We start from the raw sequence: 15,196 nt of genomic DNA, 5'->3' as shown, positions 1-15,196 counted from the left end.
AAAAAATGGCAGCAAATCAAGCACGGGCAAAAGCTACTAATATAGTTTGGCTGGATTGTACAGAGTATAAAAGGAAATAATATAAAACAAGGGTGAGGCCAGATAATAGTAATAGATAATACCAGGCCAAGGAATTTGTATTTTATCCAAGATGAAATGAGGAGCCAATGAAGGTGTATAAGCAGAAGAATGACATGGTCATAACTGTACTATAGGAAGATTATTTTAGCAGCTGTGTGAAAGCTGAATCCCAGGAGAGAGAGACTTGAGGTTCCAAGGAGACCAGTTTAAAGGCTGTTAAATAGTTCAGATGAGAATTGATTAGGGCTCTAACAAGGATGGTAGCAGTGTAAGTAGAAAGGAGGCTATAGATGAGAGAAATGTTTTAGAAGTAAAATTTATGGAATTTATCATCTAACTAGATGTGGGAAGTAAGGGGAAAGAAAGGCTCTGGTCCTAAGGAGGAAAATGGTGTCAGCAACAGAAATTGGAAAGTTGAGGCTACATGGTGGTTTGGTGGGGAAAATGTGAGCTCCTTTTAGGATATGTTGAGTGTGAAGCACTGGCAAGACACTCAGAAGATGTATACCAGGAAATCAGATAGATTGGACTAGAGTTCAGATGTGAAATTGGTACTGAGTATGTAGATATTTTGGCAGCTAGGTAGTACAATGGATAGAGCACAGACTTGGAATCAGAAAATCTTATCTTCATGACTTCAAATCCGGCCTCAGACACTTAATGATTGTGTGACACTGGGCAAATTATTTAAGTACATTTGCCTCCATTTCTCATTTGTAAAATGAGCTGGAGAAGAAAATGACAAACCAGAAAAAATGGCAGTATTTTTGCCATGAAAATCCCAAGTAGGGGTCACAAAAAATCATACTCAGTAATTCATTAAATTTCTACCATAGAAAGTACTATGCCTGGTGCCAGAGACTACCAAGATATGTATGACACAGACAATGACCTTGTCGACTTTTAACTAACTACCCATCCCATTTGGGAGCAGCTCAAATTGTTGGGAAATTTCTCTTTATGTTAAGTTAAAATGTATGTTCCTGTAACTTCCAACCACTGATCCTATGTAGAGCCAAGCAGAACAAGTGTAATCTCTCTTTCACATGATAATCCTTTTACATATGTGAAGACATTATCCATGTTTCTTTTCCCCACCCCCATTTTTATTTCTCCAAGATTAAATAACCCCAGCTATTTTCAAATGTCTTACATGGTATGGTTTCAAACTCTTCTTTGCTCATCCTCCTTTGTATAGGCTCTCGCTAAAATGTGTAATCCACAACTGGGCCCAATACTTTAAGTGTGTACTGACATATATCCTCTTGGTTCTGGACACTAAGCTTCTATTAATGCAGTGTTAAGATCAAATTAGCTTTTGAGACTGCTACATCACACCGTTGAATCATTTGGAGCTTGCAATCCAATGTAAAATAAAATGGTTTTTTTCTCCATGCTATACTTGAGAAATTAATATTTTTAATCCAAGTAACAGAATTCTAAATATCTCACAGGAACTAGTCCTGCCTCCCCAACTACATAGTGAGCTTTTCTAGAGCAAGTTTATGTTTTCTTGGTGCAAAGAGAAGGTGTTTAAAACTGGACAGATGTTTTGGAAGGTAATGGATTACAGAGGTTTCTGGACAAATGCTAAATAGCCACTGGGCAATAGAGGGCATTTTCATTGTGTGGTCCCTCCCTATTGTTAAGATTTTTCCTGGGTGGGCTCTTAAAGGATTATGATTTCCATTTTTGTCCCTCTCATATTGTAGCCAAGTAGGCACAGAGCAGATACTTGATAAAGACTTTTCAAATGAATGAATAATGACCAAACACAGACTATAATATGTGTATACATGTATGCATATATGTACATAGATATGTACAATACAAGATGCAGAATACACACAATGCAACATGACAGATACAGAAATATAGATATGGATACAGACTCCACTGATGGCTTGCTAAGGGTCTGAGAATTGGATGCCTCCCCAGTTCCACTAATTGACAGCTTTGAAAAATGCCTGTTCCCTTCCGCTCTAAGCACTGACCTCACAGCTGCTCCCCTCATGCACTCTCAGTGATGAAGCTCAAGCCAAGTGTACCCAGGGAAAGCCAGTGGTGAGAAAGGCTGACAGAAAATACGAAAATCAGCTCCAACCTGTGTACTCAGGAGCATTCACACCCTAAATATATGGACTCAGGAATATCCCCCAAATGTAGCCACTGGGATCTAGATCCCAGCTCACTAGATCATACAGTCCCCCAAAAGAACGGCCACAAAGTCACACACACACACACACACACACACACACACACACACACTTGCACACCTCAATCTCACACTTCAGCCATTACCACCACTCTCCCATCACACAAATTCAGGCACTGAAGTCACACATCTCTAGTCACACACACACACACACACACACACACACACACACACACACACACACTCTCTCTCTCTCTCTCTCTCTCTCTCTCTCTCTCTCTCTCTCTCCTCTAAATACACACTCTCTGAAACACCCACCCAGATACATAGACACAGGCATAAACCCACACATGATACAAACTCTCATACTCCCACCCCTGTTGCCATGCCTACCTGGTCACCCACCCCTAGACACATATATACAATTACATGATCAGAGAACAGATAGATACATCCCCCCATCATACCTACCCAGGCTCTGGGAAGGAACTGTGAGAAGTGTTGAGGGCAGCACATGAGGGGAGTAACTATTCTCTGCAAAGATGATGGAAGATAAGGAAATGTACTCTCTTCCCAAACAATAGGCAACATTTTTTGTAAGAATGGGCAAGAGTGATATTCCCTCTCCTCTTTTAATAAGATCTCAAGCAAAACACAGTATATGTTGTCTTATTCTACCTTCACACACACACACCCCCAACCTGTATCAGAGTATAATCAAAAAGCCATAGGAAGAATGGTGAAAATGGTACTGGCCACTGATTTGAAAAAAAAAGTCGTGTTGCTTAATGGACAGAGTGCTAAACTTGGAAGCAGAAAGGTCTGCTTTAGATATTTATTAGCTCTGTGACCCTGAATAAGTCACCTAACAGGAAGCTAAATGGCATAGTGAATAGAGTACTAGGTCAGGAAGACACATCTTCCGAGTTTGAATTCAACATGAGATACTTAATAGTTGTCTGATCCCAGGCAAGTTACTTAACTCTAAATGCCTCAGTTTCCTCATCTATAAAATGAGCTGGAGAAGAAAATGGCAAATCACTTCAATATCATTGCCAAGAAAATCTCTAATGGGATCACAAAGAGTTGAACACAACTGAAAAGGACTGAACAGGTCAGATGTACCTCAGTTTCCCTATCTATAAAATGAACAGGTTTCAGTTGATGACTTCTAAGGTACCTTTCAGCTTTAAATCTATCATCCTAACTGAAAATCACAGTTCTAAAACTAAATGGGGCTTTAAAGACTTTAACTGCATAATTTTGTATATGTGGGAACTGAGGTTTAGAATGCTTAAGCATCCTGCTGAAAATCATTCAGGTAGTAAGAAGTAGAGGCAGAATTCACATCTGGGGCTCTCTGACTCCAAACTCATCATCCAGTCCTCCCTAAATGACCTCTAGGTAAACTTTCTAAGTCTCCAATTCTCTGCTGTAAATTATCAAAGTCTTGAAATCTGAAGGAGTGCTTAGAGATTATCTACTACAAGGCAGAGAGATGCTGATGCTGGTTGGTGTTGAACTTGTTTTTCTTTCTTTTTTAATATTTTGAAAACTGTATCTCAATGTAATTGGTTTTCTTTGTAATCTCATGTCTTGTTTATGCATTTAATTTTTTTCTGAGAAAATTTCCATAATTTTGAATCAAATGCCAAAAGGGTCCATAACACATCATCTGCATCATCATCACCATCATCATATTGATATAATGCGTTTTCTCATTAGATCTTCACAACAACTCTGTGAAATAGTTGTTATTATTATACTCATTTTACAGGTGAAAAAACTAAGTCTGAATTATTTGCTCATGGTCACACAGCTATCAAGTACGGGTTTTTCTGACTCAAAATCTAGCACTCTATTTACTATACCATGTATCTATTGGCAATTGGATATTGTGTCTATTTATGTTTGCCTGGAGTGGGGGTGGGGGTATGGTTGTATACATGATTGTAGATACAGATACATCCATATGAAAGAACTAAAACAGACTTGTTAATCTGTTATTATATGGTTCTGATGATTAATTCAGAACCATGTGTCTTTGGACCAGCGAGTGGGAGGAGAACAGAAATATCTTTAGTGAGCATGAAATTGTAAGTCCCTATATAGGAATCCCAGATGGAACACAAGATATGTGGATAGAACTTTAGTCTAGTTAATGGTCTATGGGACCTTAGTTAAGTCATTTTCTCTCTCAGGATCAGCTCTTCTTTAGAAAAATAAAAAATTTGGACTTGATATGTAAGGGCATTTCTGCTCTGATGTTCTCCAAGCCTTTGTTTCTTTCTAGCTTTTGTATTCCCACATTCTAAAGAGCATGGGGAATGTTACCAGAATATATTCCCACTAACTCTTAGATTCTTTAATATACTTCAAAGATATGGAACTTCTTAACAGAAGCTATTTTAGATCCCCCAAGTTATTAGGGTTCTTTCTTTCAAATAATTTTAGATATATGTGTATTTATATGTATATATGTGTATGTATACATATACATATATAATCTACTCATACACACATACACATACACTTATGTGTTACATGTTAGATCCCCACTCCCAAGGTGACTTTGTACAGTTAGTTCCTTGAGAGCAGAGAGTGTTGTGTAATCTCAGTGCCCAACACATAGTAAGTGCTTAAGAAAGACTAGTTGAATTGTAAAGATGAACAGCTTTGAAAGACTATAATCAATCATAGTTTACAGAAGACTGATGATAAAGTACGCTATCCAGCTCATAACAGAGAAGGGATGGCTTCAGGGTACAGAATATGCTATACATTTTGGCCCTGGCCCATGCAGGAGTTTGTTTAATTTGACTATGTGTATTTGTTACAAAGGGAATTTTTCTCCTCAATGTCAAGAGGGGTGAAGTAGAAAAGAGAAAAAATAAATGCTTGTTAATTTGGAGGGGAAAGGTTCAATGCAAAAGGAAAGAAAAAAGGAATGGATGGTGGGAGGAAAAGAAAGGAAGGAGGGGAGGGAAGCTTTTTGGTTTGGGGAAAAATTAAAAATAAAGAGCACAGGAAAGGTCATTTGAGACTTGAGTTAATGAGAACATACAAACTGTGGACAGAGTAGCCATCTCAGAGTTAACTGGTTAAGCCCTAGGGACCTCTGGAAGGGAATCCAGTAGGAACTTTCTCTGGAAGAGAAGGATGGAGCTCTGATAAGAGACCTCTGACTATGAAAGCCTGAAGCCAGAACTTCTTTAGAAAAGAACTTCTGCCTACCCACACCATTGGCATCTCCTAGACACACTTGGGTTATAAACTCTAAGTGTTAGTTTCCTCATTTGAAAATTGGATATGGTATTCCTATTACCTTGTTTTGAAATACAAATAACATAAATAAAGTGATATGTGAATAACAGCTATTACTGCCCACTTAGCTGTTAATGCTCCATTCACCCTCAAATTATCTCTTATTTTCTTAACTGTTTACATGTTGTATTCACAGATAGAATGTAAGTTCCTTGAAGCCAGGGAGTATTTTTCATTTTTGAACCTGTGTCATCTTGAGGTTTACAGACTAGGACAGGCTGACCCTCATAAGTTGACCAACAATAAATAGGTCCCAAGCCAAGCCCTACTTGTTCACTTCTTGGGTCCTAAATGTCTCAGAGTGAATATAAATAGCCATTGTTTCTCCTTTGGCCAGAAACCCTAAGAAAGTCTGTCTGTCTCTCTCTCTCTCTCTCTCTCTCTCTCTCTCACTCTCTCTCTCTCTCTCTCTCTCTCTCATACACACACACACACACACACACACGGAGAGACAGAATGAGAGACAGAAACAGATGGAGAGAAAGAGGGAAACAGACAGACAAACAGACTAGGTAAAAAGGTCATTGTCTGCTTCATTTCTTACCTAGCTTTAATCAATAACTGGACGTTGTCTCAGTTAAACTGAGACTTGTTAAAGATCTTAACTGTAAAAGGCCAAGACCGCTCACTGCATCCAGGGCCATCTCCTGATCTATATCTTGCCACTGGACCCAGATGGCTCCAGAGGAAAAAAATGAGGCTGGTGACTTTGCGCAGCCCTCATTTAGTTAAATCCAATTCACTTGCATGTCATATTATCACCTCCCTGATGTCATGGTCCTCTTTGAGAATGAAGGACAAACAACCACTTAATATAAGCTTGTTGAATTAAATTGAAACATACTGGCACACAGTTCCAAAAGTATAGCCAAACAACCCAAGACACAAAAAACATACTTGAAAACCCAAACATACAAAACCAGGTTAACACTCACATAATCTCTCTGTTCTCTCCTTCTTAGTCAAAAATTCCTAGTTATACAGACATACAAACATCAATATGCTTGTGTACCTGCACACACATGTGCACATGCACACACCCAGGCATGCACATACACACATAGTCCCCCTAGTGGAGAGTCAGGTCCCCAGACCCTACACATTTTTACAAAGGGGAGTATTATCTTAGAGGAGGATGCTGCAGTCTTAGATCCTTGGTGAATCAGGCTTCAGGGGAAATAAATAAATCTACTCATATGATGTTGGATAAGACACCCACCACGCTGCATCTCAGGTCTTCCATCTATAAAATGGAAAGATTCATATCTGCCCTGCTTCCCTTGTACTCCTTCCCTGTTGTGCAGTTTGCAAAAAGATAGAAAAATGGAAAGTATCTGGGAAGAAAAGCACTGAGGCAAATGCATAGGATTATTATTAATATGGCTTAACTGAATCTTGTTAAGTACTGTCAACAGCAAAGAGAGGTATCATTAATAATTAAACTGCTAGTATTAATTAATCACTCTAATAAGGATAACATGGTTTAGGTACCCACCAGGTATCTCCCTTTCTTCAAAGAATAATTTCTTGTTAGCAGCCATCACAATTGTGCTCTCCTGTTTGTCTCCCTTGCCTATCCAGCCTTTTTTTCTATCCTGCCTTTCGGATTTTCATGCCTCCTCCTCTTATAGAATCCCAAAGTTGAAAAGAGCATAAAAGAGGATGTTCTAGTCCAACCTCTCACCCACTACAAAAATCCTCTCAAAGGATCACAGTCATCCAATTTCTATCCATCACTTTCAGGAATGAGGAATTCAATACGTCATAAGGCATTTCTTCCATAGACGGACAGTTCCGACTTATGGAAAGTTCCTCTTTTTGTTGATCTGAAAACTGCTTCCCTCTAACTTCCATCCACTGAATCTGGTGGTTCTGCCCTCAAAGAGAACAAACCTCCTCCATATTCAAGCTTTCCAACTCTTGAGACCGCTCTGTTTGCCTTCTCCAGCCCTTTCTTCCCCACCATCTCATCCTTCCCACCTCCTCAAAAGTCTCCTCAGAGTTTTTAACCCCCTTGGCTTCTCTCCCCTAACCCAGTTCTCCTGCATCCCAGCTACAATGATTCTTAATTTCCCTTTAGCTTAACATTTCATCTCCAAAACACTCTTCGCCAACAGTATGAAAAGCTGGCTGTCTGAGCGGGCTGCAAATACCTAGAAACCATCTGGCCCACACCCGGCTTGGCTTTTGGATATTGGACAGGGTTCTGGCCGATGAGTCGACTTCTTCTCGTAATTATGCAATTGCCCTTTTCCCAATGAAAGTGCCATGCCTGAAGTGCATCTGAATGCAGAACTGACAGGCAGAGCTGCCGATGACTGCTTTTTGAACACGAACTGGAGCACACAATTCCTCTGACCCTCGTTACTGTCATATTAGTGGCAGAATCAGCTCAAATTTGCCCTGTAAATTACCAGTCCAAACCAACTAATTCATAAACTATGAGAGGAACTGGGTCTCAGCTCATCAGGGAGCTGAAATTAACCTTGAAATCCACAAAATGCTTTTGGGTTTGGATTCCTGGATTAGCATCTTTGCTGAGCTTATTTCTTTGTTTGAATCACAGGCTCTTTAGAGCTGAAAGGGAACTGAGTAATCATAGAATCCAATCCTTTCATTTTACAAATGGGGAAACTGAGGCCCAGAAAGGGGATATGACTTCCCTAATGTCATAGTGGTAGACATGAAATCAGAAATACCCTTCTGGTTCCACTTCCCATTCAATCATGTAGGAGCACCCCAAGGAAGAGGGAAAAGAGTCTGGTCAGCTTCTCTTTCTCATCTCTCTACCCAGAAACATTTCTATAGGTAAACAAGGACTGGGTAGACTTGCCTAGGCAAGGGTCAGGGTAGGAAGGAAGACGAATGCTGAAATAGAATCTATTTTCTGAGATTCTTTCATGGGAGTCCCTTCCATGATGAAACTCAGAAGATAAGACTTGCATAGGATTTAGAAGTCAACACCTTCAAAGAGAGGTGTCTTCTTTGGTCTATTCCAACAGCCTCTGAGGAAGAGAAAAAAATCCCTTCTAAACTAGCTTCCAAGCAATAAAGTGACTGGAGAATATAAAAGCATCATCTCTCCCTGACTACCCCCAAGAGTTATAGAAGATTTTATTTTTATTGTGTTTTATAATTACAAAAGACTTTCACCAACACTGTCTCATCTGACTATCACACAATACCTGGACTCAGATTGTACTCTAATCCTGACATGGATATTTACTATGTGATCCTGAGCAAGACTCTTAATCTCTCTCATCCTCAATTTTCTAATTTGCAAAATGAAGCTAGTAAAGGCACCTGGCCCAAAGGATAGATGTAAGAATCAAATGATGGGAAATGCTTTTTATTTTACACATGAGGACACAAACTCACAATTGGAAAAGAACTTGTCCAAGGTCACACTGCTTCACACTGCTTATGAGCATTGATGCCAGCATTCAAATCCAGGTCTTCCAACTCCTCCAACTTTTATCACTATATCAAAGTACCCACTCACCCCCACACTGTGGGGAACTACTCTTCAGACAGTTGCAAATTAGCCTTCTACCTTAGTTTGGCCTGTAAACTTTGCTATTTCAGAAGGGTAATTCAGAGAGTTTACAGAAGATCAGGAGTTAGGGTGACCAACAGCCATAAAGGAATTTTTTAAACTGAAATCTTAGGTTGTGTTTTAGGAAAAAGGGGGAGTAAAAAAAACTCAACAAGATTACTAATAATGTTCTTTTAAAATGCAGCTGATACTACTAAGCTACCTTTAATAAGGCAGAATGCTTTTGTTTCCCAAGCATTGAATAGGATGAATAACATAGATCCATCCCTATTTTCCTGTCCGGTCATTCTTGTGATCAACAACAAACACTTCCTTTTATAGAGGAGTTACAAGTTAAGGAACAGAAAGCCAATCATCCATATGGGGCTCAAGCATATAAGTTGTATTGCATAAACACCATGTGCTAACTCTTGTACTAAACCAGCCAAAAATACCAAGAGTGAAACACAAGTTTTCACCAAGAGGAAATAAAATTTTGGCTAAATAATCCAAACAGTCGCTGGTTTTGAAAATGCTACAATCAAAGGCTATTATTCTTGTTCCAACAAATAAGATTCTCTCTGCAGCTGTCTCTCATCTTCAATCCTAGGGAAGGGAAGAAATCCCACTAACCTGCTTTTGTATGTGAGATCCTCTCTCCACTGTCAAGAGACAGTATATGGCCCAACTGTCATAAGAAAGGTAGATGGCTAATGTCTGCTTCTTTCAATAAGAAAACAAGCAGTAGATTATTCATAGCAATTATTCACAAACCCTTCCCGCTCCTCGTTGGTTGTTTGCAAACTTAAAAATGTGCCCAGGGGCCTTAGCAATGGGTGAATCAGCATAAATTAAGACAAACTCCTTGAACCAAAATGGAGCAAAATATCTCTAGAACACAGGGATTTTGTGAAGGATCCAGTCCCTAAAATCACCAGCTCAGCCAGATATTCTTTCATCTTTTCTATCTTAAAGCCAATTGCTTTCATAACAACCTTGCTACCTGCCAAGCTTATTGTATCCCTTGAAAGTTTGTTTTTGGTTGCTTTGAGGCCAGGCATGGGCCAGTATAGGCAACTAGCCCCTGCCTGACTGGTGAATTAGAAACCCGCTGGCCTCTCCCTCTGGTTTGCTGCCTGCCACAGCAAGACTTTTCAAATAAAAATTCACTGTCATTTTGGAAATGTGATAATTCCCCAAGTGTTGCTGGCTGCCGCTCCACCTTCTTTAGGGGAAAGGCCCGTGTAGCTATACGATGGGAAAGGTGTCAGAAACAATTGCAGTGAATGACTTAAGGAAAAACACATCCGATGGCCAATTCCCTACAGAGGGCTAGAAAAAATCCAGCCCAGTGCAAAGTGTTTATGAATGTAATTGATAGAATAATCATCAGTGTAGGAGACAAAGGAGAACAGATTTTAACATCATAACCTTAGGGAAACAGAACTCAATTTTCTTCATCTCTGAGCTACCAAACTAACTGGTTTATTGATGGTAAGATACAATTTTTTTTTTTTTTTTGCAAATGAAAACAAGAAACCTAGATAGTCATCTTTCAGCACAAGCTGTTTACCAAATTGTTCGGGGCTTGCTCCCTCCCTGGCTACACACACACACACACACACACACAAACACACACTGGATTTTCACATATTGGATACAGGTTGAGAAAAGATCGGGCCCTGGCCAAATGATACTCTCATTCTGCCTGCAGAGGGGTGCATGAATAATTGAAAGTGCTGGACTAAGGAAAGGGGGGGATGGACAGAAGGGTGAGGTGGAAGAAGAAAGATGTTTGCTGCAATGGAGGCACTTCAGTGCCTCATGGGTGCCTCCGAGGCAAGACTTCACCATCCAAACCAAGACAGCTGGATCTTTCCCTCTTCTGTCAAATGACAGTGTTGTGCTAGGTGATTTCGAAGGTCCCTTCTAGCTCTAATATTTTATGACTTAAAGTACCTAGAGGCAAATCTTGGCTCAAAGGCAAAAGACTGTGAATTATCCTTTTCTCTCTCTCCACCCTGTTTCTTGGAGATGATTTTAAAGCCATATTTTCCTCCCAAGCAGGGCTGACTTTATCCAAACTGTTAGGATCAGCCATCCAGTGAGAGTCCAATTGCAAGCCCATCAGTTCCCAGCTGCTTCTGTCTTGGCACATAGTAAGCACTTAATAAATGCTTTTTCTTTCATTCATTCATTTATTCATTCTTCCACCCTATGGGAAGAGCCTTTCTTAAAAGTAGTCAAATAAGACAATCATGACAGACTCTTCCCCCATATCATGGACTTGGTGGGGCAGGGAGCGATAAGCAGTTCACCAAGAACAGATGGGGTTTCTCTGAAGGTTTTCTTTCCTTACAAATCTCCACAATAGGGAAGGAAGAGTTGGTTTGCTGGTCTTTTGACTGGGCTCAGAGTCCTCAGAATACAAGCTCATATATTTATAGGTCTGATCAGGGGGGTTGAGGGGATATCAATGTCTAATGATCAAGCAGACTCCACCAGAGGCCCCCAATTGACATTGCTTAAGAACTTGGGATGGCTTTTTAAAGCCACTTTCCTTCCACTAGCTATTCCACATTCCCTGATTCAGCTAAGGACAAGCAGAGCAGAGGAATAATGAAATGATCAGGCTCCAATCTGCTAAACAGCAATTTCTGGGTCTTTTTCAGCACACACAGCTTTTATCAAATTGGTATTCTCCTCCTGAACACAAATGGCTTATTAGACATGACCCACTTATTCGCAGCGTCTCAGTACCATTAATAACAGTTTCTTTTGTGATTAAGTGAGTGGCTGCAAACCCTTCCTCTGGTATAAGGCTCCCTGGGCACTCCCCGTCCTAGTAGAGGTAGATTACATTCACTTCTTTGCAACAACTATTTCATGACTTCACTGCCAGAATTAGTTTTCATTAGGGTGGGGGCAAATTCCTGCTAGCAGATGCAAATGTCTGCCCTCTTCGTTTATTAGCACCCAAAGAATAATCCACTCTTTTTCCTGGTCAAAAGGTAATCTATATGAGATCTACTTTGTTCCCAAATGCGGGCTCTGAGCCCAACTCTACTCTTCTCCAAGACTGTCATAGAGCTCAGAAATAACAATTGTGGCTCTGGATCTTTATTTAGGAAAAAAAACTACAAATAACAACAATATAATACTCAGTATAGTCCCATAATGGTTTGGCTCTCTTGCTCCCTTCATCTCCTCACTGTTCATCTTCAGGGTAGCTGCTAGTGATGGAGTAGTGCTAAATGTCAGAGGCACACTCCATAAGCCTCTTGGGGACTTGGGACTATAAGGATAAGCTTTGAGTACCCTCAAGTGCAAGTGCTAACTAGGCAACAGGGAAGAGAGTTTTACATTCATAGTGTTTAAGGTTGAAGGGAAAGTAACCAGAGATAAGGTAGAGGGGGAGCAGGTAGAGGTGACAGATTTAGGAAGGATGTGTCAATTTGAGAGTCCCTAAAATAAAGAACTGAAGAACTGTGGCTCAGGAAGGTAATCTTCCCAAAGCCTGGTCTTATCTCATTAACTTGCTCGAGATAGATTAAGTCCAGTTGCTAACTTGGGTTTCTCTTCTGCCAGGATAAGACCATCTAACACTGTGACATCTATTTGCCACTAAACATTCATTCAGACAGTCAAGAATTGAGGGTTTCCAGACTCAAGTCCTCAGGGGTCTTCAGAAATGCCTGAACAGCATGCTCTGCCCTCAACTTTAAGCCAGGGTTGTTTCAGTCTAGATTTGGAGGTGAGAGAAGAAATTGAAAAAAATCCACTTTTTCCCCAAGGTTCTCCTCCAGCAAACAAAGACACTAGGCAGACTCTCTTTCTTTATCAGCTTTGGGTTGGTTGCCTCGCCTGGGGCACAGTGTCTTTCCCTAACTCTGACTGAAATTCCAAGGTTTACACCTAATCTATTCTTGTCCCAGCTCCTCCGAAAAGCCCACAGAGTTGGAGAGATATCTACAGAGCCATCCTGGTCAAGAGTGGGGATTGTATTTCCCCAAAATGCAAAGGCATCAAGCAAAGGACGAGCCAACACAACCCCACAAGAAGTCTCTCTAATCTTTAAGTGGCAGTTTTCCCTCTGGCTGCCGTAGAGTACGGGAAACAAAAATCAGGAAGGACCGGATGAGGCTGGGGCAAGCCCAGTCCCGAAAGGGGAAGCCCAGGGGACTCCTAACTTGTGGAAGAGTATGCCAGGTTCCTGGATAAGGTTCTGGAGAGGCCCCGACTACTATTGCGCCTCCTAACTAGCCAAAATCCAGCCGAGGCTCAGCCTTGGGTTGGCCCCTGGGGAGAGCAGAAAACCAAGTTTGAGCTCTAGGCTTTTGCACCTAGAGCTGGGGATGAAGATGGTCTCTTCCCTGGGAACTGAGTTTAAGACACAAAGGTGAGCATTTCGGCTCCGCAAGCCATGCGGGGTCGGGGGGAGAAGGGGTAGAGGGAAAGGTGGAGGAAAACCTATCTCCTTTCACTCGCCAAGGTACAGCTAAATCAGACCCCCTTTCCTATAGGTTGGGGAGTAAGTACTGCGGCTCTCCAAGACTGGTACCTCGTCCCCAATCTGTACATTCCAGAGACCTGAAGGCTGAAGAAGGAGGGGAGCCTTGGCCGGTCTCACTCTTTATTTCATGGGGCACAGGAGAACTGGAACCAGCTGGGACTGCCCTCCCTCCCCTTTCCAGCTCTGGCTTTCTCAGCTATGCACGCGGCAGGGAGCTTGTTTAGGAACCCTGCCCCCCCACACACACACACACTTTACTCTTCAGAGCACTGAAATACAAGCAGAGGGTGGGGTGGAAAAGGGGCAAGTCCTGGCTGGGAATCCCGGCTCAACTGGCATTCCCAGAGTCGACCACAGTGGGAAGCTAAGAGATGGTATATGTGGAGGGGGGAGGAAGGGGAAGCCCTGGCCCCTAGGTCCTCTTCCCAAGGCAGGAGAATGTATTCGGACAGGGACTCGGACATTCCGCTTAGTCCACTAGTCTCGTCTCTCTCCCAAAGCACATGAGTGCGTGACATCTCCCCAATGCTAGGGCTCCCCGCCCCCCGCCCCAAGCCTAGATTTTCCTCCTCCCGGGGCTGGGATCCCAGGTCTCAGTAGGGTACTAAGAGAGGAGGTAGGAGAGGGGGAGGGGAACGCAGGGAAAAGGTGGGATGGGGCGGGGCAGGGCGGGACAGGGCTCGGAGGTGGGGGGTGCGGCGCAGACCTACTCACCATTCCCGGAGATATGATTGTCCCAAGGAGCTTGTCCCCCGGGCCTCGTGGCGCCGCTGAGTTGAAGGTAAAGTCCCAGGGAGTGGAAAATCCCCAGGGTCACAACGAATGCCCCCATCTTGGCTCCCAGGGCGGGAGGGGGGCGGGGGCTCGGGGAAGGGGGGCGGCTCCGGGCGTCTCACATGGGGGAGCAAGAGCTCCAGGCGCAAGCCAAACCTCCCACGGAGACAGCAGCCACCGGCAGCCGGGGGGGAGGGGATGGGTGACAGACAAGCCCCTTAGAAAGAGCTAACCCCAAACCCCAGAGAGGGGTCCTCCCCGCCAGTTTGGTTCCCTGGCCTTCACAGCAGCCCCGGTGCTCTCGGCTCCCCGAGCCCACTACACCCTCCGCGCCTCTGGCAGCTCCAGCAGCTCTGGGGATGCGCGCCCGACCGTCAGCCCAGCTCGCCTGCCGCCCCTTAGACTGCGGAACTCTTCCCTCCAGCGGAAGGCCACGTTGCTCTCGGGCGGCGGCACCGCGTCCCTCCCTGAGCCTCCAATGAGGTGGCGGAGGGATCTGGGGCTTGATTTATCATCAAAGTTTTTCCAAGGCTGTAATTTTTAAAGCGGTACCAACAACTTTCCCTTAGTTGGCCTCCAGCGGGTACAGAGGAGAGAAGGGAGGAAAGGATATAAGGAGGGGAGCTCAGGGGCGTCTCCCTAAGCCCCGCAATGGAGTGCATACACTCCACTCCGCTGCACACACTCGTTTCAAAAGGGTAAAATATAATCGAACAGGTCACGACCAAAGCAATAAACCTTCCGCGCTCCGGGCTGTCCCGGGGACCTGGCACACTCTGTAATTACGCTTTGCGATCCGTGAAGGGGCTTTGAT

The 15,196-nt window shown here is 42.8% G+C and overlaps 1 protein-coding gene across 1 annotated transcript in view; it reads right to left on the bottom strand.

The window, feature by feature from the left end:
* The window catches only part of VSTM2L (V-set and transmembrane domain containing 2 like), an 87,983-nt gene extending 73,154 nt beyond the window's left edge, over positions 1-14,829 (bottom strand). The window contains exon 1 of the mRNA XM_051979360.1: positions 14,323-14,829. Within this exon, the coding sequence (XP_051835320.1) occupies positions 14,323-14,440 (118 nt within the window). The 5' untranslated portion in view covers positions 14,441-14,829. The remainder of the gene's footprint in view (positions 1-14,322) is intronic.
* Positions 14,830-15,196: the final 367 nt, after the last annotated feature.

This window comes from Antechinus flavipes, chromosome 2 (assembly GCF_016432865.1).
Source record: "Antechinus flavipes isolate AdamAnt ecotype Samford, QLD, Australia chromosome 2, AdamAnt_v2, whole genome shotgun sequence".
NCBI lineage: Eukaryota > Metazoa > Chordata > Mammalia > Dasyuromorphia > Dasyuridae > Antechinus > Antechinus flavipes.
This window is presented reverse-complemented; position numbering and strand designations above follow the sequence as displayed.